Source organism: Monodelphis domestica, chromosome 6 (assembly GCF_027887165.1).
Source record: "Monodelphis domestica isolate mMonDom1 chromosome 6, mMonDom1.pri, whole genome shotgun sequence".
NCBI classification, from domain to species: Eukaryota; Metazoa; Chordata; class Mammalia; order Didelphimorphia; family Didelphidae; genus Monodelphis; species Monodelphis domestica.
Genome location: NC_077232.1, coordinates 82,186,371 through 82,212,001, shown reverse-complemented (window position 1 = coordinate 82,212,001; position 25,631 = coordinate 82,186,371). Strand labels below are relative to the sequence as shown.

Below are 25,631 nucleotides of genomic sequence, written 5' to 3'. Positions count from 1 at the left end.
AAACCAGGCAGGTCAAAAACAGAGAAAGAAAACTATAGACCAATCTCCCTAATGAATATAGATGCAAAAATTTTAAATAGGATACTAGCAAAAAGACTCCAGCAAGTGATCAGAAGGATCATTCACCATGATCAAGTAGGATTCATACCAGGGATGCAGGGCTGGTTCAACATTAGGAAAACCATCCACATAATTGACCACATCAACAAGCAAACTAGCAAGAACCACATGATTATCTCAATAGATGCAGAAAAAGCCTTTGATAAAATACAACACCCATTCCTATTAAAAACACTAGAAAGCATAGGAATAGAAGGGTCATTCCTAAAAATAATAAACAGTATATATCTAAAACCAACAGCTAATATCATCTGCAATGGGGATAAACTAGATGCATTCCCAATAAGATCAGGAGTGAAACAAGGATGCCCATTATCACCTCTACTATTTGACATTGTACTAGAAACACTAGCAGTAGCAATTAGAGAAGATAAAGAAATTGAAGGCATCAGAATAGGCAAGGAGGAGACCAAGTTATCACTCTTTGCGGATGACATGATGGTCTACTTAAAGAATCCTAGAGATTCAACCAAAAAGCTAATTGAAATAATCAACAACTTTAGCAAAGTTGCAGGATACAAAATAAACCCACATAAATCATCAGCTTTTCTATATATCTCCAACACAGCTCAGCAGCAAGAACTAGAAAGAGAAATCCCATTCAAAATCACCTTAGACAAAATAAAATACCTAGGAATCTATCTCCCGAGACAAACACAGGAACTATATGAACACAACTACAAAACACTCGCCACACAACTAAAACTAGACTTGAACAATTGGAAAAACATTAACTGCTCATGGATAGGACGAGCCAATATAATAAAAATGACCATCCTACCCAAACTTATTTATCTATTTAGTGCCATACCCATTGAACTACCAAAATACTTCTTCACTGATTTAGAAAAAACCATAACAAAGTTCATTTGGAAGAACAAAAGATCAAGGATATCCAGGGAAATAATGAAAAAAAACACATATGATGGGGGCCTTGCAGTCCCAGACCTCAAACTATATTACAAAGCAGCAGTCATCAAAACAATTTGGTACTGGCTAAGAAACAGAAAGGAAGATCAGTGGAATAGACTGGGGGAAAACGACCTCAGCAAGACAGTCTACGATAAACCCAAAGATCCCAGCTTTTGGGACAAAAATCCACTATTCGATAAAAACTGCTGGGAAAATTGGAAGACAGTGTGGGAGAGACTAGGAATAGATCAACACCTCACACCCTACACCAAGATAAATTCAAAATGGGTGAGTGACTTAAACATAAAGAAGGAAACCATAAGTAAATTGGGTAAACACAGAATAGTATACATGTCAGACCTTTGGGAGGGGAAAGGCTTTAAAACCAAGCAAGATATAGAAAGAATCACAAAATGTAAAATAAATAATTTTGACTACATCAAACTAAAAAGCTTTTGTACAAACAAAACCAATATAACTAAAATCAGAAGGGAAACAACAAATTGGGAAAAAATCTTCATAGAAACCTCTGACAAAGGTTTAATTACTCATATTTATAATGAGCTAAATCAATTGTACAAAAAATCAAGCCATTCTCCAATTGATAAATGGGCAAGGGAAATGGATAGGCAGTTCTCAGATAAAGAAATCAAAACTATTAACAAGCACATGAAGAAGTGTTCCACATCTCTTATAATCAGAGAGATGCAAATCAAAACAACTCTGAGGTATCACCTCACACCTAGCAGATTGGCTAACATAACAGCAGAGGAAAGTAATGAATGCTGGAGGGGATGTGGCAAAGTAGGGACATTAATTCATTGCTGGTGGAGTTGTGAACTGATCCAACCATTCTGGAGGGCAATTTGGAACTATGCCCAAAGGGCGACAAAAGAATATCTACCCTTTGACCCAAGCATAGCACTGCTGGGTCTGTACCCCAAAGAGATAATGGACACAAAGACTTGTACAAAAATATTCATAGCTGCGCTCTTTGTGGTGGCCCAAAACTGGAAAACGAGGGGATGCCCATCAATTGGGGAATGGCTGAACAAACTGTGGTATATGTTGGTGATGGAATACTATTGTGCTAAAAGGAATAATAAAGTGGAGAAGTTCCATGGAGACTGGAACAACCTCCAGGAAGTGATGCAGAGCGAGAGGAGCAGAACCAGGAGAACATTGTACACAGAGACTAATACACTGTGGTATAATCGAACGTAATGGACTTCTCCATTAGGGGCGGTGTAATGTCCCTGAACAACTTTCAGGGATCCAGGAGAAAAAAAAAAAACACCATTCATAAGCAAAGGATAAACTATGGGAGTGGAAACACCGAGAAAAAGCAACTGCCTGAATACAGAGGGTGAGGGGACATGACAGAGGATAGACTTTAAATGAACACTCTAATGCAAATACTATCAACAAAGCAATGGGTTCAAATCAAGAAAACATCTAATGCCCAGTGGACTTACGCGTAGGCTATGGGGGGTGGGGGGGAGGAAAAGAAAATGATCTATGTCTTTAACGAATAATGCTTGGAAATGATCAAATAAAATATATTTAAAAAAAAAAAAAAAAACTAAGTTGCCATTTTATTTGGCTGCTCTGAAACCTCTAAGAGCAAAGAGGGGCTAAATTAATGCTGAGCAGAAGGAGCCCATATATAGGGGTCAAATCCCTTCATTACACTTGGAAAGCAAACAGAGCAGCCAAGGTAAGGGCAAGGCAACCAATGGTCTGAAGCATTTACGTCATGCAAGTTTTTATTGACACCTACTCTGGACAAAGAACTGCATTAAGATCTTTAGGAGAAGGTTATGACAAATCTCTGACCTCACCAAACTTAAATTCTAGCTGGGGAGACGAGACATAAGGAGAGAGAGTGGATTTAGTGTCAAAAGACCTGGCTTTGAGCCCATGGCATCTTGGACAAAATGCCAAAATGGGAGTCAAGGAAACCTGGGCTCAAGCCTGGCTCAGTCAGTAGCCTTGAAAAGATCATTTTACCTCAATGGGTCCTGATTGTTTTCATTTGTAAAATAAGCAAGTTTGGCTAGATCATACCTGAGAATATTCATTATCTATGAATTATCTGTGAATTCTGGCCATGGCCCAATTTTTGAATCTCAGTTCCTTCATTTGCACAAATAAGTTATTCCTACTTCATGGTATGCTATCTCCCTCTCAGGGTTCCACTGTGAGGATAAAATAAACTTGTAAACCATATGTGACAAAGTCCTTAATGGCTACTTGACACAAACTTCTTGGCTAGGCATTCAGTTGCCCTATGGTCTATCTCCAACAGGCTTTTCCAGACTTAGCTCTCCTCATATACTCTGCATTCTAGATATATTGGACAATCAGCTCATGATCGTACTAATACCTACCAGAATTTTCCCACAACCTAGGTTAGGACCATGGATCCCCCGTCCCTCCTATGACAGGAATAAACTTTCCCTAAAAGGAAACAAAGTTGGACCCAGGACCCGACTGGCCCATGTTTCTCTTGGTGTAGCTTCTTTCTTCCCCAAATCCAACATAAGGTAAGCCCAGGCCCTTCCTCCTTTTTTTTTTTAAAGAAGACAAAGTTGGGGGCAGCTGGGTGGCTCAGTGGATTGAGAGCCAGGCCTAGAGACGGGTGGTCCTGGTTTCAAATATGCCCTCAGACATGTCCTAGCTGTGTGACCCTGGGCAAGTCATTTGACTCCCATTGTCTAGCCCTTACCACTCTTCTGCCTTGGTACCAATACAGAGTATTGATCCCAAGACGGAAGGTAAGTTTTTTTTTTTTTAAATAAAAACAAATAATAAAAAATAAAAGAAGACAAAATTACCCCAGATCTGGCTTCCCTGAAGAAAAGAATAAAAAGACCCAGCTGTGAATAGGTAGGCCTTCTCAGATTTGCTAGGTGCCTAAATCATGCCAATCACCCAACCCTACTCTGATGACCTGCTCACCAGAAGCATTCCGTGAGGAGGAAGGGGGCATATGTACCAAAGTTGAAGCTAAGTGCCAACGTATCCTTAGCATATGTGTTGGGGCAAATTAAATCCTTTTTTTGGTCCCGTTAATTGTTCAATAGACTTTCCAGTGTTTTATTCCATCCACAAATAAGCCTGAGCTCAGTCCTAGCATTAGGATATCCTTGAACACAACTCAAGTGGGACATTCTCTCTGCAGCCTCTGAATTTGCACAAGTCATCCTTCATAACTAGGATTCACTTCTTCCTCACCTCCTCCTCTCAAAATCTTTCTCTTTCTTCAAGGCTCAGCTCAAGTGTCCTCTATTAAGCCTCCCCTGATACCTACTCCACCCCCAATTGTTAATATAATCTCTCTCCTCAAATTACCACATATATATACATATGTATATATATATATATATGTATGTGTATATATGTATACTTTATCTGTGTCCATGTTGTATCTCTTCCCTATTAAAATGTAAATCCCCTCATTGTAAAGACTTTTTAGATTTTTCATCTAGTACCTTGTATGTATTAAAATTAATAAATATTTCCATTTTAATTTTAATAAAATGTGAACTACTATTACTACCATACAAGAAGTGTCATGGTATAATGAAAAGAGAATTAATTAAACTAGCAGTCAAATGACCTTGAATCTATTTCTAGTTCTATTCCACAAATACTTAAACTTTCTAAGTCTGTTTCTTTGGATTAAAATGGAAAGAAGAACACATACTCTTTCTACTTTACAAGTGTTATTATGAGGGTCACGTGAGATAATGTATGTGAAAGCTCCTTGAAAACTGTAAAATGCTATTCAAATGTAAGGTATTATTATTACTACATTAAGTAGTTCAAAAATAATATAAAACAAGCTTGTCTTTGATTAAGTGCCAAATGAGTGGCACAATAGTTCAGAGAAGGGTGAGATCAAAGGAGGTTGGCTGGAGCAGGCCAGGAAGGTTTCAGTAGTCAGACAGATTTTCAAAAGTGGTGTCAAAGGAAAACAATCCAGTAACTTAATCCCTTCCAGGATAGGCAAGGAAGGAGTTAAGAGCATATATTCTGCCACTAATAGTCTCTGTTTCTTTAACAAGAGTTCTATAACAATAGACCCAGAACAAATAAACAGACAAAAGGGTTATTCCTCCCTTTAAAAATTGACCATGCGCACCACAGTATAGTAAACTTAAAGGTAGAGGATTAGGGTTCAAATTCCAGCAAATGATTTAATTTCTCTGGGGGCAAACAGAGGAAGTCTCTCTTCCATATGATGGCCCTGGAAATGGCACCACTGTTTCTATTAATGCAGACTACAGCCTTACTATTGAGCTTGAAGTCTTCTAAAAACTCTATTTTCTATATAAAAGATTACTGAGCCCTACCTTTCCCATCCTGAATTCATCAACCCAAAATAAACATGTGCTTGACATTTAACACAAGTGTATAAATCTGAAAGCTTTACTTCCAGAAAAAAAAAAATAGAGACTTCAGATGATTTTTTTGCATGCTTACATGGATTGAAAGCTAGTTGGATAACTGACCCCAAAGCACAGCCATCATTAATGGGCTGATGCCACCACAGAAGATCTCAAGTGAGTCCCTCAGGTGCTCCATGGACCTGTACTGTTTATAATTTCTATCAATGGCATGGAGGAGGGCAAAATTGGAATGTGTTTCAAATTTTTGGATGATACAAAACTGGGAGGGTTACTTAATATATTCGACAAAACTATCAGGATCCAAAAAAGATCTTATCAGGCTAGAATGATGTGTCGGGCATAGTAAGATGAAATATACTATGGATAAATGTAATATCAAAATGAGAAAGCCAGATTCAATGACAGCATTTCCTAAGCTTCATTCTATAGAATTGTGATACACCAAGAGGCAAGTGATAGTTCTCTTAAAATATTAAATGTTAAACTGCATATGTATCAAACATAGTTAATTTACACAGAAATTTTTCAGTATGAAAAGTTTTAATTTTCAGCATTTTATCCCAAATTGTCTGTAACCTCTCGTTTATTAAGGAGTAGTCCACAACCTCAGAGCAGCATTATAGAAGTGAGCAATGTTTCAAAACCAGTACTCTTCCATAACCTAGCACAAAGCAGACACTTCATCAATGCCTGATGACTGACTGGTCAAATTAGTTGAGGAAATAATGGAATGCGTGATCTCTGGTCCCCTCCATTGCTGAAGGGCTGTCAGGCTAGGAAACAGACTAATATTACACTGCCGCCACCTAGTGACAAGTGAAATAGGAGTCCAACTTTCAAAGAATTTATATGGAATGTTTATTATTTAGCACCACCTGCTGGCATTAACTTATTCAGGTTCCTTCAAATGAGTTCCCCTGGTAGAAAGATATCATGCACTCATTTTTAATATAAACATATTAAATGCCAACTATTGCAAAGTCCTGGAGCTGCTGCTGGGGAAATACAACCACCTCAATGTCCATAATTATGCTGATAGAGCTTCATAAATGTGTAGCTGATGACTGAAATCATTGCGTCCGTTCATATAGGTATGTATATTCTATATATACACACACATACAGAATACATGTGAATATACAGAATATGATATGTATCTACGGAAGGTATATGGAACATTTCAATGAGATATAATATACCTATATTCATACATAGGAAAGGATATAATGTATTTCAATCACACAGACGCATGATCATACAGCCCTAGCAGCATGATTTATGGAGAGTATTTAAAAAGGCAATTTTATATATAAATATATGTATTTACATACACACGTGTGTGTATGTATATCCTTCCCCTCCTGCTTCGGAAGTCCAATGCCTTTCCTCTTATTCATTTAGTCATTAAATGCTTACTCTATGCAATGAATTGCGTTATAGATACAAGGGTAGATACAATGATAATTAAAGACATTGGCCCTATTCCTTCTCCAAAAAGCTTTGATCTCAACAGAGATCATTCAATCAATAAGCATTCATTAAGCATTTACTGTGCTGGACATTATACAAGGAATTAGGCTACAAAGACAAAATGAGATAGTCCCTACCCTTAAGTCTAGCAGAGATAGCATATACATATATAGATATAAAATTATTTATAATTTGTTTTATTATAATTTATTAGCAAGATTAATTGGGGGCACATTAACATATGGGAGGGCAGGCAAAAAACCTTATACAATCTTAGACTTAATCAAAAGAAAATTTCCAAAAATAAGGTAAGAGTTTCACTATGCTCTGTTCTGCTCCAACCATATCTACAGCACTGTTCTAAGCACCATATTTTTTTCCTAAAGACATTAACTGCTTAGCTAAAGAGCAGCCAGAAGAGGACAAAAAGAATCATAAAAAAGGGTCTTCGATTTATGCCACATGAAGACTCTTTGAGGGAATTGAAGATGATAAAGAAAAGCTTGATGGAAGATCTGATGGTTGTCTCAAAGTATGGGAAAAACTGTCAGGAGGAAAAGAGATTGGATGTGTTTTTCTTGGCCTTTGAGAGCCAAACTAAGTGTAATTGATAGAAGTTCCAAAATGTATATTTAGGTTTCTTGTAAGGAAAACTTTCCTAATAATTAGAGAAATCAAAAAATTGAATGGACCACCTTAGTAAGAAGTAATTTCCCTCTTATTGGATGTCTTCAAGCAAATGCTGGATGTTCATTTGCCACAGAAGGAATTCTTCAGGTATATACATAGCCAGATGACCACTAAAGTTCCTTCCAACTCTGACATTTTTTTGTGAGTCTGTAAAATAGTTTTCCTAGGGGTAACTGCCAATGTGAACCTAGTCTCATGATGCCATCTTAGTAAATTGTTAAAATCCTTTGAGCAAAATGAGAAAAAAAAACAATTCTAACAGTCTACTAACTGTTAAAGGTAAGCTCACTAGTCAGGGCTTAAAAACTATAGATTTAGGAGTAAGGGGTGCCCTGGAACCTCTCCACTCCCCCAATTCAAGGATCTAATCAACAAAATTTTAAGTGCTTTGTAGAACAGATATAATCAGAAAGAATACAATATTATAAAACAGGAAAAAAAAAAACACCACAGCATGGCATATCCAGGCCTTACAGTAAAAAAGACCTGAGTTCAAACAACACCTCTGATACATACTGGCTGTTGAATCTGGGCAAATCACTAAACCTTTCAATGCCCAGATGGCAGAGACTATAGTCTTAGACTAAAAAAGCTAATCAGTATTGCTAGAGGGAGTTTCCTCACTTTAAATTCCCTGTGGCAATGAAATTAAAAGTTTAGTAAAAAAAAAAAATCTACAAAGCAGATAGTGCCAAGAGCATACAAAGTTAACTACAGAAGTTCCTAGCAGGGAACAATTATCAATTAGACCCTTTCATCTAACACCATCATTTTACAAATAATAAAATTAAAGCCCAGGGAATAAGCAACTTGCCTACAGCCATACAAGAGTAAGTAGCCAAGTCATATTCCAATTTTGAATAGTTTTAATTTTTTTAGACATTTTTCTTTCAATCAGTTAAAATCTATTGCCCCATTAACAGCTATTTCTGCCTTCAGGAACCAATTAGAATAAATTCAAGGCACCCTCTGCCTGGCAATCCTTCAAATATTTAGTGTACAGTTTCTTGAATGGACAAATGAATGAATGAATGAAAATATTTGATAAGCATTTTCTATGTGCTAAACACTGTGCTAAGCATTAGAGATATAAATACAAAAGCAAGGGACTCTGCCTCCAAAAAGCACACAATGTTACAAGAGGAGTGGCAGCCCAAAAAGAGTATTTTGGTTTGGGAAGTCAGGGTCATGTTGTCCTCTAAGTTTCTTCAAGGTAAACAACCAAATTTCCTTCAAATGATTCATCTATAGCAGTTTCTGGTGTCACTAGCTCAGTCTATTGCAAGGACTACCAAACCTGCCCAAGGATGAATATTTTTTTCATTTTTATTGATATTTTCTCTTTCTTACATGAGTCTTCTTCACCATGGTATCCTAAGTATCCCTCCCTCCCCTTCTCTGAGAACCAACCTATATGATAAATGTTTGTTTGTTTTTTTAGGAGAGGAAAAAAATTCAACACAACTAGTTAATACATTGGAAAAGTCTGAAAACATGTCCAATGTCTTACACCTTACAACTCCCACCTCCACAATGGTGGAGATCATATTTCTTTATTTGAGTACCACTTGATTTTTATAATTATGTTACATTTGCCTTTGTATTTTGGTGTGTTGTTGTCCTTCCATTTACATTATTGTAATTACTGTGTATATTGTTTTCTTGACTGCTTACTTCACTTTCCATCAGTTACTGTTCTCTCTACATCACATACATCATTTCTTACAGCACAGTAGCATTTCATTACATTCCTAGGCCATAACTTGTTTAACTATTCCCCAGTTAATAGGTATCTACTTTGTTTCTAATTCTCCGTGAACATAAGTGCTGCCATAAATATTCTGGAGTACATCAGTCATCTTTTTTTTAATGGATGGTTTCTGTGAGGTTTATAAGCCCAATAAAATGGAGTCCCTCATTCAAAGGTATGGAAATTCAAGTCACTTTATTTGCTTAATTACAAATTGCATTCCAAAATGGTTGCATCATTTCACAACTCCACCAGCAATTTATTAGTGTGTCTATCTTCCCATACCCCTTCCAACACTAACTGTTGCCATTTTTTGCCATTTTTGCCATGGGGGGGGGTGAAATTTATGGATTGTTTTGATTTGCATTTCTCTTATTATTAGTGATCCAGAACATTTTTAATATGGTTGTGAAAACTTTGCAATTCTTTTTAGAACTATCTGATAATATTCTTTGTCCATTTATCTATTGGGGAATGGCTATCAGACATATCTATTTATTAATTACTCATATATCTTGGAATACCAAACCTTTATCAAAGAAACCTAATAAAAAACTTTTTCCCATTTCCCAATTCCCTTTTTACCCTAGATGCATGATGTTATCTGTATAGAAGCTTTTCAATTTCAAGTTATCAAAATTATCTATTTATCTTTTATATTGGCCCAGAATATATCTCTTATCCATAGCTGTGAGAGGTATATGATCTGTTTTTTGTTTAATTTTTTATAGTATGGTCTTTTATATTAAGGTCATGTATTGTGGATTGTGATGTGAGATGTTGGTCTAAACCTAATTTCTGCCAGACTACTTTCCAGTTTTCCCAGTAGGTTTTATCCCTAGATGACTTATATTTTCCACTTTATCAAACACTGAATTATTGAATTCTATTGTTTCTGAATCTCCCTTGTCTTGTCTATTTCATTGACCTATCTTTTTATTCTTTAACCAATACCTGATAGTTTTAATGACTGCTGCATTATAATACAGTTTAAGGTCTAGAAGTATCATCTTATTTTGTCCTTATTTCTCTTCACCATTTCTATTCTAGATTTTTTTTTGTTATTTCCAAATGAATTTTATTATTTTGTCAAGCTCTATAAAGTATCCTTTTGGTAATTTGATTGAAATAGCATTTAAAATATAAATTAATTTTGGTAGTATGGCCATTTTTAGTATGGTCTAGCAATGAATACTGAATATAGGTTGTTCTTTAAGTCATTTGTAATTAAATCTATACAAGTTTTTGTGTGCTTTCGGAAGTTGATCCCAGATATAGTATGCATTTTGTAATTACTTAGAATGGGCTTTCTCTTTCCATTCTTGCTTCTTGGGCTTTGTTATTATTATTATTTTTTTGTAGAAAACTTGATTTTTGAGAATTTATTTTGTAACCTACAACTTTGCTGAAGCTATAGCCAACTCAGTTAGGATCTTTATTGACTGGGAAGACCTGACATGTTAAATCTCCTAGAGAACCCAAGTGAGGAGATTGAACATGGTGGTCTCACAAAGAATAAAAGGGAGGATTGTGTGAAGGGAATCCTCTCCTAAGATCATGCATGGGGCCCTGCCTGTGTCCCTGCATTCCTGGAGCTACATAACTTAATGTCACCTAGTGGGAGTATGTGACTCTGAACCTGATCTAGACATAACTCGGAATTTGAACTAGATGCAAAAGGAGAGGTTAAAAGGTTTCTGGTGATGGGCCAAAGGGAGCTGCTGCTGAAGGTCAGGCTGAGAACACCTACATAGTAGTTAAATTAGACTATTCTACTCTTATCCTTCTACCTATTTCTGATCTTTTACTAATCAAAGTGATTCTAATTAACTTTATTAATTTAAGGCCAGTCTCATAATTTTGATTCTTACACATCATATCATCAGCAAACAGGGACCATTTTATCTCTTCCTTATACATCATTATTCCTTTAATTTCTTTCTCTTATCTTATTACCATGACTAGCATTTCTGGAACAATGTCAAATAATAGTGAAGACCAAGTAATGATAGTGTAATCCCCACATTACGACAATTTCAAGTACAAGACATATATTGCCACTCTATCTCACAAGGGTAAAAGTATTACTTTAATAACCCATTCTAGATTCCAAATACAACAACTGATCACTGAATTTAGAGTGGGTAAGGAATTATCGAGTATCACATTCTCATTTTGAAGATAAAGACTCTAAGATCTAGATTAAGGGATTCTGCAAAGTAACAAAGGTTGAAAGAAGCAAACCCAGGATTCAATCCCAAATCCTCTGACTACAGATCCAGCATTCTTTTCACTCTTATTCAAATCCCAACTGTGCTACTCATTACCTGTGTGGTCTTGGTCAAGTAACTTAATGTTAGAACCTCAGCTTCCTCATCTGCAATAAGGGAAAATTGAATAGATGATCTTCAAGATCCTCTTTTAGATACTGTGTTCTGTGATTCTGAGTTCTTTCTCCTGCATCCAAAACCAAAAGTTGGTGCAGATCTGACATTTCCTCTCACACATATCTTGGGAAGTCCAAGAAATATGATGACTAGGAGTAAACGAGACCCACAGATATATCATGAGCTACAAAGGATGCTCAATCCCCAACACGTGCATTACTACAGCTCCCATCTCTTGGAGAAACCTATCAATTAGGCAGGAGCTCTGGGGAATTTTTTTCTCTTTAAAATGGACCTCTTTGACTTTCTAACTATATCTAGTTTGCTTTAGTCCTCTTATGACTTAACCAGTTGCACTTTTGTTTGACTAGTTTTCTCTCAAGTCAGAGAAGTCCAAAAGCAGAACAAGACTCCTTAGAAAGAAGTGAGTTATCCATTTCTGGAGGTCTTAGAGCAAAGGCTGTCAGAAGAGTAGAAAAGGTTACTGCTCAGGCAGGGATTAGAACCTCTGAAGTGGCTTTCAATTTCAGTTCTAGGACTCAGTTAAGTTTCTTACCCTTTGAAACTTATTGTTTCCATTAACTAACATTTCTTATTTCTTAAAGTGATCTTTTTCAGGGATATTATCATCTGTTTTGCCTTAAAGGTGGTCTTTTTGGATACTTTACACTTTTCCCACAATCTCTTATAACACTTCCTCTTATTATATCAAATTGATCACAGAAAATATGCTTCACTGAAATCCAATTTCCTCTTGGTATGGAATTTGATGAACCTATAATGTGCCATACCAGAGACAAATACATTGGGAATCCTAAAATCCCTCCTCATCATTTTTATTTTCTTAACAAGTTTCACCTCATTGGAAAAGTTTCCCAAAAAAAGACATTATGGTCAGGAAAAAAATGCAGTTACTGACCCTTTTCATTGTCGGCAGGCTAAGTCAGTGTTTCCCCAAAATCCTTTCCCTCATATGAACAAAAACAAACAGAATCTTCTAGGAGTCTGTCATGTAAACATTGTTAAGAAGTCACTCCCCAAAGAATAGCATGGTGTCTGGATCATAAAACTTTTTTGTCCAATTTGTGAGTCCATTAAACAACACAGGTTTGGCTTGGTTTTATTTTTTTACCCAGAAGATACATAACTGGTACATTTTCTCTAAGCACAATATTCACTGGTTTCAAGAAGCACAAATAGTTCAGTAATACTCTCAATTTGATGCAGAAAACTCTAAGGAAATAGCTAGATACCCAATTTAGTTTCTCCTTTCTTTTTAATTTACAGATATTCCCAAACTATTTTATTGTCATACTTACTGCTATATTTACTGCCAATATCAATTAAGCTTGTCAGTTCACAAATCAAATGTTTTTTGTCTGGAGCTATAAACAAACTACAAAATACACCATGATTAATTGTTCCTATCCCAAGGTTCATGTTGAGCAACAGTTCAGATTTGGTATGCATTCTGAATTCTTAGTAGGTCTGAGTTTAAGATATTTTGACAACTAACTTTTGGATTCAACAAATATTTGAGTATCTAATACCACCACTAATGTGGTGTAGAGATCTTTAAACCATAACACCTCACCTGGAGCCCCAGATATCACACTTACGAGCTGAATAAAGCAGGGTTATTGTGAGGGAAAGTTTGTAAACCTTAAGACAGATGCCATATCAAGATGAGTTACTATGAATAACCATGTTAATGAAGAGCTACTTAGTCACTTTTCCAAGCGTGATTGGCCACTTTTCTTGGCCTGGAGTTTCACCCTAGTCACCAGGTGAGAAATGTGTCTTGTTTTGTTTAACGATAACTCATTTAGACCATCTCCTAAGGCACGGAGGGCTTGGATTTACATGAGAGAAGTTTGCCACTTATGAAATCACAGTATTTTTAAAAAGTTCTGGGTCAGAAAGTGTTTTTCCCAGAATGTTCCCAGTTATTTTTCACAATATTTTGCCTCATGTTATTCAATTAGTTTACTACAGACTCAGATGGATATCTGAGGGTTTTTTCCTATTACATCTCTAGCATCCGTGATAAAACATATCTCAATTTTTTTCAAGACATAGTTAAGAATTTTAGTTCCTTGGACTAAAAATAAAGTTCCTTGGTCTTGGTGATCTCCAAAATCCCCCTTTTTTCAATTACTATGTTTTGTGACTCTGAGATCCCTTCCCTACCTCCACATTCAACAGCTGGAGCAGCTTAACATTTCCTATTACTCATGTCTTAATTCAAACACTCTAGGGAGTCCCACAATTACTACTATAGGAGTAAGGCAAAACCATAGTCATATCATGGGCTACAAAGGGTGTTACATCCCCACATATTATATATAGTTCCTACCCACTTGGAAAAACCTATTCCATAAATTCCCTGGAAGGTCATATAGTTTTTGCTTTAAGACCTCACCACTCAATGGATGGAGAAGGAGAACTCATCACTCAATATCCTTAGAAGCATCATCGTCCACATCCTTCCTACTTGTGAACATACTCCAGGGCTCTTTCTTGGATCTTCTGATTCCCTCTATATTAACTCAGGGCTCTCTCGTAATTTCACATGGATTCAATTACCATCTTTTTGCAATTGTCTCTACTTCTGTATCTTTGAATAAGTGGTCCCCCATGAATGCTCTCCCTCCTCACCTCAACTGGAACCTTTAACTCCCTTTATATCCCTTGCCTTAATTAAATTTAAACTCCATGAAAGCAAAGGCTATATACCACTTTTTGTACTGATATCTCCAGTACCTAGCACAATGTATGACCCATATCAAATCACCTGCCAGCAGGGGGAGGGAAAAGGAAGGGAGGGAGATAAATTCAATCACATAATTTGGGAAAACTTGTATGGAAATTTGTTATTATATGTAAATGGTAAAAAAAGTTAATTAAAATATTTAAAAATTTTTATTTAAATTTTTAATTTTAAAACATTTTAAATTTTAAATTAAAATATATATTTTAAAATTCTAAATTTTTTTGAAAACAAAAAATGGTACATCATAGACATTTAATAAATACTGATAATTCCATGTTCTGGTTATATAATATGAATTTCAAAATACAGAATACAAATTTTCAGTTTTCAAAAATTTAAACTTAAAGAGATTTGACTCTAAATTAATTTTAGTTTGTATTCTTCCTTGAGACAAGGGCTATTAACCAAAAAAAAGGAGATAAAAGGTCCTTGTATTCCCAGTACCCTAAGAGAGTGCCTTGCATATGGCATGTTCTTAATAAAGGCCTGTCCAGTTCAATAGTTGAATATTTTGCATGACTCAGAAGGCAGAGTGAGATCTCTCATGGCTTCAGGATCATTGCTATGAGTATCCATCCCCAGTACACCAGAAAATATAAAGCTTTTATTATATAATTTTAGTGAGAATATAAATATGTAATATTGGAATAAGTGGCCTCTTAATTTTAAGAATTATCTCAAATAATGCTATAATACATTTGAACAAAATAATACTAGGATTCTGTTTTTATAGTCTTATGGTACTACTCTGGTCATACCTCTTCTTCTGTTCACACCCACTCTCTCTTTACTGACCCATGACTCAATAACTTTTAAGTCCTCTCCTTCTTCATTATATATTTCTTCTCATTAGAGATACAAGACTAGAAGGAAAAGCAGAATGAATTAGAGTGGGATGCAAAGGTTGGAAATTATTCATCTTTAACCATTCCAATATACTTTCATTTTGAACTCATACCTAGAACTATAGGTATCTACAGAATCATATGCTTTCAAAAGTATTAATAAGCCAAGATTTGGGAAAGAAAGGAGAATAGAAAGTCCATGGGTTCAGAAAGCAATAGACAGTCTTAGAAACTGGGCATACACCCTAGTTCTGGTGCTTATTAACTCTGTGAATTAGGCAAGTCACTAGACCTCTCTGCATCTAAGTTTCTCCAGCTAACAAATGAGGATAATAATATTGGTATTACCTAACTAAACAGGGTTATTGTAAGGAAACTACTTTGTAAACCATTAAGCACTACAGAAACAAGAGCTACTTTAGCCCACCTCTGGCTTCATAACATCTACCACATTATTGAAAAGGAAAAAGGAAGAAACTAATCAGAAACACAAAAACGAATTTATTTCACCTACAGAGAAGCAGCAGAATGGAAAGTTCTCCCATTTCTATAGTACTTACAAATATACAGAGCATTGTCCTCATCGCATACTTATGAAACAAGAGTTCAAGATTTTCTGTTTCGTTGATGATACTGAGTATCAGAGAGGTTAACTGATTGTCCAGCTCACCAAAAAAACCATGAAGTTAACTACAATAGATTTCTTATACCAGATTCTTTCCAATGGAACATGTTGCCTTTCAAAGTATAACACCACAAATCCTCCTAACCTAACTCAAATCCCAAAAGCATGTAACTTCTCCAATTCCTACTTTAGTATTTAGTCTCACCCACTTTCCTCAAATACAAGATTCATACAAAAACCAATGGCTATCTTTGTTTAAAGTAATAAAATGATAAGCATTTACATTAAATGATAAGAAATAAATGTTAAAAATAAGGCATTTCTTTAGAGTTCATAAAATTATTTTAAGTAATAATTCTGGCTCTGCTACTTACTGCCTGAATCATTTGAAACAAATGTTTTTCATTATTTGAAAGTTAGTTTCCTCACTATCAAACTAAGAGAGCTGGACTATAAAGTCTCTAATCATGGAATTTCAGAGTTATCTAATACAACCTGAAGAAAAAAATTCTTTTTACAACATTCACAAAAAGTAGTCCTTGCTTGAAGATCTTGAATATGGCAGAATCCTCACCACCTGAAACAGTACATTCCATTTTTGGATTCTTCTAATTGTATTTCCTTATATCAAGCCTCAATTCTTCTTGAAACTTACCCATTACTCCAGGTTCTACCCTCTGAAGCAAGAATAACAACTTTAATCCCTTTTTCAATAGGATAGCCTTTTAAATACTTCAAGACAATTATCATGCCCTGCTCTCCTGCTTAAGTTCTAGTTTCTTCGGTCATCCCTCATATGACATGAACTCAAGACCCTATTCCATTCTGGCTATGCTCCCAAATACCCTCCCACTTATCAACGTCCTTCCAAAAAAATATGGTTCCTAGAACTGAACACAAAACTACAGGTGTGGCTAGACACAGACAAAGTACAGTAGGATTCATTGCATTATTGTTCTTAGAAACTATGCCTTCTTTAATATAGGTGAAAACTACATTAGGTTTCTTGGCTGCCATATCACACTGTTGACTTATATTGAGCAAACTATCCATTAAAATCCTCAGATCATTTTCAGATGGACTGTAACCTAACTACATTTCCCATCATATACTTGTAAAGTTGCTTCTTTAACCCAAAGAATTAACCCAAAGTCTAAGACATGCATCCCTGTTAATGATATTTCTGATTTAGCCCACTATTCTAGTCTGTCATGACTTTGAAAACTTTTTTGAATACATGGTGTTAACATTCCTATCTGTGTCATCTGAAAATTGTAGAGAAATGTTGCTTATGTATTTAGAGAAGATATTCATAAAAATATTAAAGAACATAAGGACAGGCACAAATCCCTAGGGCATTCCATTGGAAACTGCCTTCCTAGGTGACCACAAACCATTAATGAACTGTTCTTTGTGTCCAACCATTCCATCCATTCTCCATTTGACTAATAATACTGTCATCTAGCCTACATTTCTCCATCTTCTCCACCAAAATGTCATGAAAAAGCTTGCCAAATGCTTTGCTAACATCTAGGTCAACTATGCCACAATAGCATTCCCTTGATATATCAATTTAATAAACCTATTTTAAAAATAAAGTTAGTCTAGCAAAATCTGTTGTTAATGAAGGTCATGTTGACTCTTTATGATCACTGCTCCCTTTTCTAAGTATTCTCTGCTAAAACTAGGATTCTACTTTTCAACAAATGTATTCCTGAAGGAATTGTGTAAATATAGGCCTATTTTGAATATATTTGATCTTCAAGTAAAGAATCTTGATTGAATCTTGCCGAATCATCAACTAAGGAATAAGGCTTCTTAGCTACTATCTTTTGTAAGAGACCTATTTCATTGATTCATATTTTTTTATTTGTCAGTTTTCTTAACATAAAGCTCAGCTGAATTTAAAAATTAAAGTACTAAGTTTTTGGCAGTTGGATATAAAAAGCAAACTTATATGATTTCTTAAATAATTGACAAAAATTATTTATCCAAATGGGATTTTTTTTGTTAGGATTACTCATAATACTTACCTTTTTATCCTCTTTTGTCTTTCTAACATTTCGGTGAGGGCCGAAGATGGTTTGCATTCCAAAAGCTTTTTTAGACCATTCACTCTTGTGAACACTTAGTTGAGGTTGAACAAAGCTGCCTTCGACCCTATACCGGTCAGCAGGAATCTTATTCATTGGAGGAGGAAGTGTGCCACAATTCACACTTGACCACCCATCTGTAGAATCTGTATATGACTCTTGATCACTGGCATGGCCATGTTGCCATTCCTGAAGGACATGGACAGGCAGCCACCTTTGGTTGGAAGTGCCACCCATACCCATGGCACTTCTCTTAGAAGGAGGGACTGAGCTCCGTGAAGAAACAAGAGGAACCTCCATTCGGGAAGAGGGTCCTAAATGCTTATTTAAATCACAAAATTTATCATTCTGAGTTGCTTCTAAAGAATTTCCTTCCAAATCATGACAGAAACCATTCCAGTGGGCAGTAGTGGGGTTTGATGCTCTTGCTCCTGGATTTTCCCACATATTACTAGGAATGTGCTTGCTTGAGCTAGCTCCTAAATCAACCACCAGAACTCTGTTGCTTTTTTCTTCTTGGTTGAAATTGCCAATGCCACTATCACTATTGCTGCTTGTACTATTATTCTGATGCACATCAGCATCACCATCTAGGAAGGCCCGTGCTCTCATTCCTTCAATCAACTCCCCCATGTCTCTATATAGGACTGAAATAAATTGCAGAACAGGTAAAGATGAAGTTGGAAATTCTAAACAACCATTAGTGTCTGGGTCCGCTGTACAGTCAAACCCAAATCGTCTTGCGATACCTTGATGAATTTTATGGCTAAATAGTTCAGGATCTACCATAAAAACATGACAAGAAGTTCTCAAAACTCCTTCATCTTCCTGTGCCAAACTTCCATCGTCATTACTCTGCATGGTTACCAATCCAAAGAATCTTCTGTCATCAGGGCATACTGCACTAAATGCCAGTTTCTCTGCAGGATACTCAGCCACTACTCCAGCTTTGTCAGTGCAGAGTTGAATGCAATCATGCATAATCTTCATCATCACCAATGAATGTATTTTCTGTTCTGCCCTCAAGCGCCTCATACATCCACGAATAGCCTGCAGACTGTCATATTCAAGGTTGGAGCTGGTTGAAGGAAGCTCTATTGAACCTAGATAACCTACCACCATGGCAACATTTAAAATGCTTGCATCTAATCCAAAGTCATCATGATTTTCTAGTCCAATACTAAAAACTGAATCATCATGTATAACTTTAGATATTTCTTCCTTAGAATGTAGATTATAATTTGGGCTATTTATACTTTCCTGTGCAATGTCAAACCCAGCAGCAGCAGCAGCAGCAGCTGACTCTGAAAGGGATCTTTGTTTTGGTTTTGTGTGATCTGAACTAGCAGCACAAAGAGTAGGATTTTCAAAGATCATGCTAAAAATTCCACCAGATTGCATTTCTTCAACAACTCTCTCTGCTCTGTTGATACCTAATGCTTTGGAATCAAGTTTGGGCTTTAGCCAGCCTTTTCCTTCATAAAATCCAACTTCTTCATCACTGGAACAGGAGTCCATGTGACTGACGCCTTCACCAATGATCATATGCAGCACTCCAGAACACTTCCCTATAAGTTTCACTACATCTTCGTGAGAAGCCTTTTTTACATTGATGTCATTGACAGCAAATATCTGATCTCCAGCTTTTAGTCCTACATAATCTGCGGGGCTCCCTTTCATAACACAGCTAAGAATACAAGGAGCTTGTCCAGAAAGGGTAAATCCATACCCTGCTCGTCCTCTAGCAACATCCACACTTCTTATCCTTGGTGGTGCATGCACATTGAGTCGACGTTTCGCTGTCTCCACTGGTTTATACATTTTGTTGTGTTTCTGGGAATGAGAATTCTTTAATTACTTCAATTTGTATCCATATTTCATAGAATACTTGATGCCACCATTCTTTCACACGATAATGCCCTATGGAAAAAATATATCATAATTTAATGTTTCCTTTCCCCACAATTTCAATAATTAAAAGATACACAATTTAGCAGATGTGGTGCCCTACCAGTGCAGACTATAATCTCTTCACATATCAGCAGACATTTTGTGGATAACCTTAGCCAAATAAAAAGTATTCCTTAGTGGCAATTCTCTAATGACTAGCTAAGATGATCCTTCATATGCCAGGCTGAGAGACAAATATTAGGCACTTCTTGAAACTTTTCAAAATCTGTAATACCTGCCAGAGCTTGGGTTCCACTGGTATAAACTCTGAGAATCTTGAGTCATCTCCATACCACAGTGAAGCACCAGAGTATAACTTAAATGAAAGTCTCATTGTTCTTTGTGGTGGCAAAAAAATTGGAAAATGAGGGGATGCCCTTCAATTGGGGAATGGCTGAACAAATTGTGGTATATGTTGGTGATGGAATACTATTGTGCTAAAAGGAATAATAAAGTGGAGGAATTCCATGGGAACTGGAACAACCTCCAGGAATTGATGTGGAGTGAGAGGAACAGAACCAGGAGAACGTTGTACACTGAGCCTGATACACTGTGGTATGTGGAATGTAATGGACTCCTCCATTGGTGGTAATGCAATGACCCTGTACAATGGCCCATGGTACAGGAGGGGTACAGGAGAAAAAACACTATCCACATCCAGAGGAAAAACTGTGGGAGTAAAAACACTAAAGAAAAACTACTGCTTAATGACATGGGTCAAAGGGGATATGAATGGGGAAATAGACTCCAAATGAACATCCTATTGCAAATACCAACAACATGGAAAGAGGTTCTGATTAAGAACACAGGCGATACCCAGTCAAACTGCACGTCGGCTATGGGAGGGTGAGGGGAGGGGAAGGAGGGAAATAAAATGATTTTTGTAACCAAGAAACAATGTTTGAAATTAAAAATAAAAATTTTTTAAAAAGAAAGAAAGCCTCATTGTTTAATGATCTTACATTTCTGGAATACAGTCATCAAATTAGATTATAATAGAAAATCTTCACAGAATAAATATATAGCCAAAACAAAACAAAAAAAAATAGATACTATAACTGAACCTCAGAGTGAAGCTAAAAGTTTTTCTTTCATGGTAGCACTTCCATAGCTAGCAGATATTCTTTCACAAAACTTGTTTCTATCATGCTTACCGAAGAACACTAACTATATCATTCTATCTTTGCAAGTAGTTGAAGTTTTGGTGAATCCTGATTCTGATGAGACAATAGAAATTCCAAAAGCTCTCAATAGGCTAAAATAATGGGGCAGAATTCTTCAGCAAAATGAACTTTAGCTTCCCTATCTCTATATTATTTTTAAGAGAATAATCTATACTAACATCAAGCATTCTTACTAACAGTATGAGGAGCTTAGGCTTTCACAAACAATATTCCATAGCATCATAGCTTCCTAGACAAACAGTTGACTAAAAAATATAGAGAAAACAAAACCATACTAAGTGTATTTGTGGACTATAAAAACTATTTGAGCAGATAAAACAAAATGCCTCCTTAAGAGTGCTACTCTAACAAGTTCCCTCCCATCAAATGCCAAAGTCTAACAAAATTCCTTGATAGATATTGCAACAGGCATAACTTCATTTGAAAATCTTCTGAAAATTATCATGTCATGCATAAATAAGGAGACATCTGGGTTTGTTCTTGTTTTAGAGGATGTCCAGCACAGAGTCCAAAGGAAAAAGAGCTTTTCTATTTTTCATAAAGCCCTTCAGATGCTCCTATTTTCTTTTCTTTTTTTTTTTGTTTTAAAACCCTTACCTTCCGTCTTGGAGTCAATACTGTGTATTGGCTCCAAGGCAGAAGAGTGGTAAGGGCTAGGCAATGGGGGTCAAGTGACTTGCCCAGGGTCACACAGCTAGGAAGTGTCTGAGGCCAGATTTGAACCTAGGACCTCCCATCTCTAGGCCTGGCTCTCAATCCACTGAGCTACCCAGCTGCCCCCAGATGCTCCTATTTTCAATTGCTGCTTCTTAATGAGAATTTAAAACCCTCAAAAGTGTTCAACCTATGTATATAGGAAAAACCAAGTGAATGAAAAATGTATAGACTAGCTGTTCAATTAGATGACAATACAAAGAGCTTGTGATCACAAACTTGAGGCATTTTTTAAAAGGCATTCTTCTAGTGATGCTATATGGATATAAAGCATGTAATATCAAGAATCTAAAAAGAATTAAGGATGTTATTTACCCAAAAGACAATAGAGAAGTATATGGTAGGTGTAAGTGGGTTGCAATACTTTAACCACAGAATCTCACAATACAGTTGTCCCTCACTATATAAGGGTTCACTTATCATGGCTTCACTGTATCATGGGTTTTTTTTAAAAATATGTCTCATTCCGTATCATAGAGTTATTATATCACGGGATTTCATGGATGAATACCATACTATACACAATGGAAATGCAGTACGCCACTACTACTTGTGCAGGTTTGCCAATGTGAGATTGTACATTGCACATCATTGGCTGATAGAATGAAAGGCAACCAACTACAGTGCTGTGTCCTGTACCCTGGGTGCTGATTGGCTCAGTGACTATAGCATCCATCTGTTTGCTCTCCCACTATTTCAAGGAACATAACTCTCACAATAGGTGAGGGATCACTGTATAGCTATATAAGAAATATTACCCAAGAGATGTCAAACCAGAAAAGAAGATGAAGCAAATCTAAGGGATAACTATCAAATATCCTGTATGCTCTACTGGTATACACACCATGTCAAAAGATCCAGAGGATTACTCCCACAGTGAATAAACTCCCTAAAGATGATTTACAAGAAGACCCAGCTAAGTATAGTATGGGATGATGAGACAGCATAAAGAAGATGGTAAGCCGCATCACCTTGATGAGATCACATTCATCTAAAGTATGAAATTGTAAGAGCTATCTTAATTCGTGAACTTTTCCATATTTTGTTTTCCCTTTGTAAAACAGGAATAAAAACAACAACCATATTCACCTCATAAAGATGTGGTAAGCATTATGGATTCAAAAGCATTTTGAAGACTAAAAAGCCATATAAGAATATAACATCAAAAATAATAAAATGGAACACCACTGGAAGAGTTTGACATGTAACATCTATTAATGCATGGTATTAACCTAAAGGTTTTTAGACAGTCATCCATTTAGCCAGCATCAAGTTCTCCATTTATTTAAAATTCTTTTTTTAATTAAAACATTTCCACTGATACTTCATTATGAGGTCACAACTTTTTAAAGCTTTGCTTTAAAAAAATCAATATACATAATGAACTTTGAGCCTCAGTGGTTTCATATTCACTTGCATAAGGGAAGGAGAAGGAAATAGCAAAGGACAAACAACTTAATTATACTAGCTCAACAACAATTTTGTTATTTCAGTAATTAAGTTGCAAATGTGCCTGAACCAATTGAATGAGCTAATTTTTAAAAACAACAATTTACTTACCACTGGCTAAAATTACCTAATATTTGACAATAGGTACAGGATGAAAAAACTTGAGCAATGCAAATAGCTTTGCATCCCTTGAGTTTGAACAAGCATTAGATACTTGTTCATATACACTTGTTCAATACAAGGCCACTACAATTCACAGAAGCCCTAAAGGAAAATCACAAAATTATACATCACATATATAAAATATTTTTCCCTTTTGAGTATCACAACAAGCCTATGAAGTAGGTATGAAAGTAATAATACTATATTATTCTGACCAGTATGAAGCAGAGATGGAACTCAACACAATCTTCTGCCTCCAAGTTGAGTTTTTAAGCACTATATGATGCTTCCTCTCACTCAAGAACTCAAATCCACAAGATAATTTATTAACTATCATATGGAACAAATTGGCCCCCAAAATACACTTCTCTCCAATAACTCTGATCTCCTTACTGATTCTTGAATCAGACATTCCACTCAATCTCTTAGCTCCAGGCATTTTTAGCATCTGTTCACCATACCTGGAATGATCTCTCCTTATCTCTACCTCTTGGCTTCTCTGTCATCCTTCAAGTCCCAACTAAAATCCTACCTTTTATAGGAAGCCTTTCCCAATCGCTCTTAAGTCTAGTACCTTCCCTCTATTGATTATCCTCAACTTATCATATTATATATATTTTTGCTTATACATAGTTGTTTGCATGTTGTCTCCCCATTAGATGGTGGAGCTTCCCAAGGGAGCTGACTGCCTTTTGCCTTTCTTTGTAGATACAGTACTTAGCACAGTGCCTAGAACATAGTAGGTATTTAATAAATGAGATTTATTTGACATTGTATAGGTCTAACTCATTCCAAACTCTTTCCCTTTATGTAAGAACTCCAGATCCCTAAAAAAATGTTAAAAATAACTTACATAGTACATCTAAATGATCATTTGGGTTACATATACATGAACTTATAATTACATATATTTATCTATGGTAATCATCTTGAGAAGAGGGATTATTTTATTCTTTGTAACTGCATCCCCCCAACATTACAATAGTACATAGGTGCTAAATAAATACTTGTCAAGGGGGCAGCTGATTGTCAAGGAGTTCAGTGGATTGAGAGTCAGGCCTAGAGACAGGAGGTCCTGGATTCAAATGTGACCTCAGACACTTCCTAGCTATGTGGCCCTGGGAAAGTGACTTAACCTCCAATGCCTATCCTTTACCACTCTTCTGCCTTAAAACCAATATAGAGTATTGATTCTAAGATGGAAGGTAAGGGATTTCTAATAAATAAATAAATACTTGTCAATTTATTATGTAAAGAGAGTAATTATAAAATTAATATGCACTTTGTTCAACATCATTTAACAACATTGTGTCTTAGATGGAAAAGAAATACATGTAGCATGGCCCTTGGTAAAAGGGCCACGGACTGTATTAAGTCACAGAAATGGTAACTTCCCTTTTATAGGTCTTAAATAGGATGATTCTTTTTTTCAATGGAGATATGATTTGTTGTCATCTGAAGTCCCACAGCCTCAAGAAATGAGCATGTTCCCATGATGGATGCTAATTGACTGTTTATCTCCATGTTTTGTGTATGTTTCTAAGTGTTCCTCGAACATAAAGAACAGGACACTACCACCTACTCAATTGCACTCCTAGGAGTCCTGCTGAACCTTCAAAATAAACAAGATTTAATAAAGGTCTACTATCTAGACCCAGAGAGGTTATAGAACCCCAACCACTTCACTCTACCCTAGTTGGATAACATTAATCCTATCTTGCTTAGATCTTGGCAGCAGACTTTAGGAAGGATATTGATATTATATCCTGAGGACACATTCAGAATGGAAAGGGGTGTTGAGACTATGACATTCAAGTATTTGGAAATCTTCCTTCACCTTCACCTACCTAATCAGTAATTAGATCCTGCCAATTCCATCTTCACATCATCTCTCAAATCCTTCCTCTTATTTCAGTGCGACTTCTGCAAAAAGCTCTCATTATCTTCCACTTGAACTACTGCAATGACATCATTTCAATTTCCAATTTCTCCGATTCATCCTTCATACAAATGCCAAAACAATCTTTATTACACATAGATCTGGTCGTATCCCTTCTCTGCTCAAAAATCTTTTGTTGGTCTTTATTGATTC

At 36.1% G+C, this 25,631-nt stretch overlaps 1 protein-coding gene across 2 annotated transcripts in view; it reads right to left on the bottom strand.

The window, feature by feature from the left end:
• Nucleotides 1-25,631, bottom strand: part of RGS12 (regulator of G protein signaling 12) — a 253,779-nt gene that overhangs the window by 200,915 nt on the left and 27,233 nt on the right. For both annotated transcript variants that reach the window (XM_056802365.1, XM_056802366.1), the window contains exon 2: nucleotides 18,021-20,000. In XM_056802365.1, coding sequence (XP_056658343.1) covers nucleotides 18,021-19,901 — 1,881 coding nt within the window. In that variant the 5' untranslated portion in view covers nucleotides 19,902-20,000. The remainder of the gene's footprint in view (nucleotides 1-18,020; nucleotides 20,001-25,631) is intronic.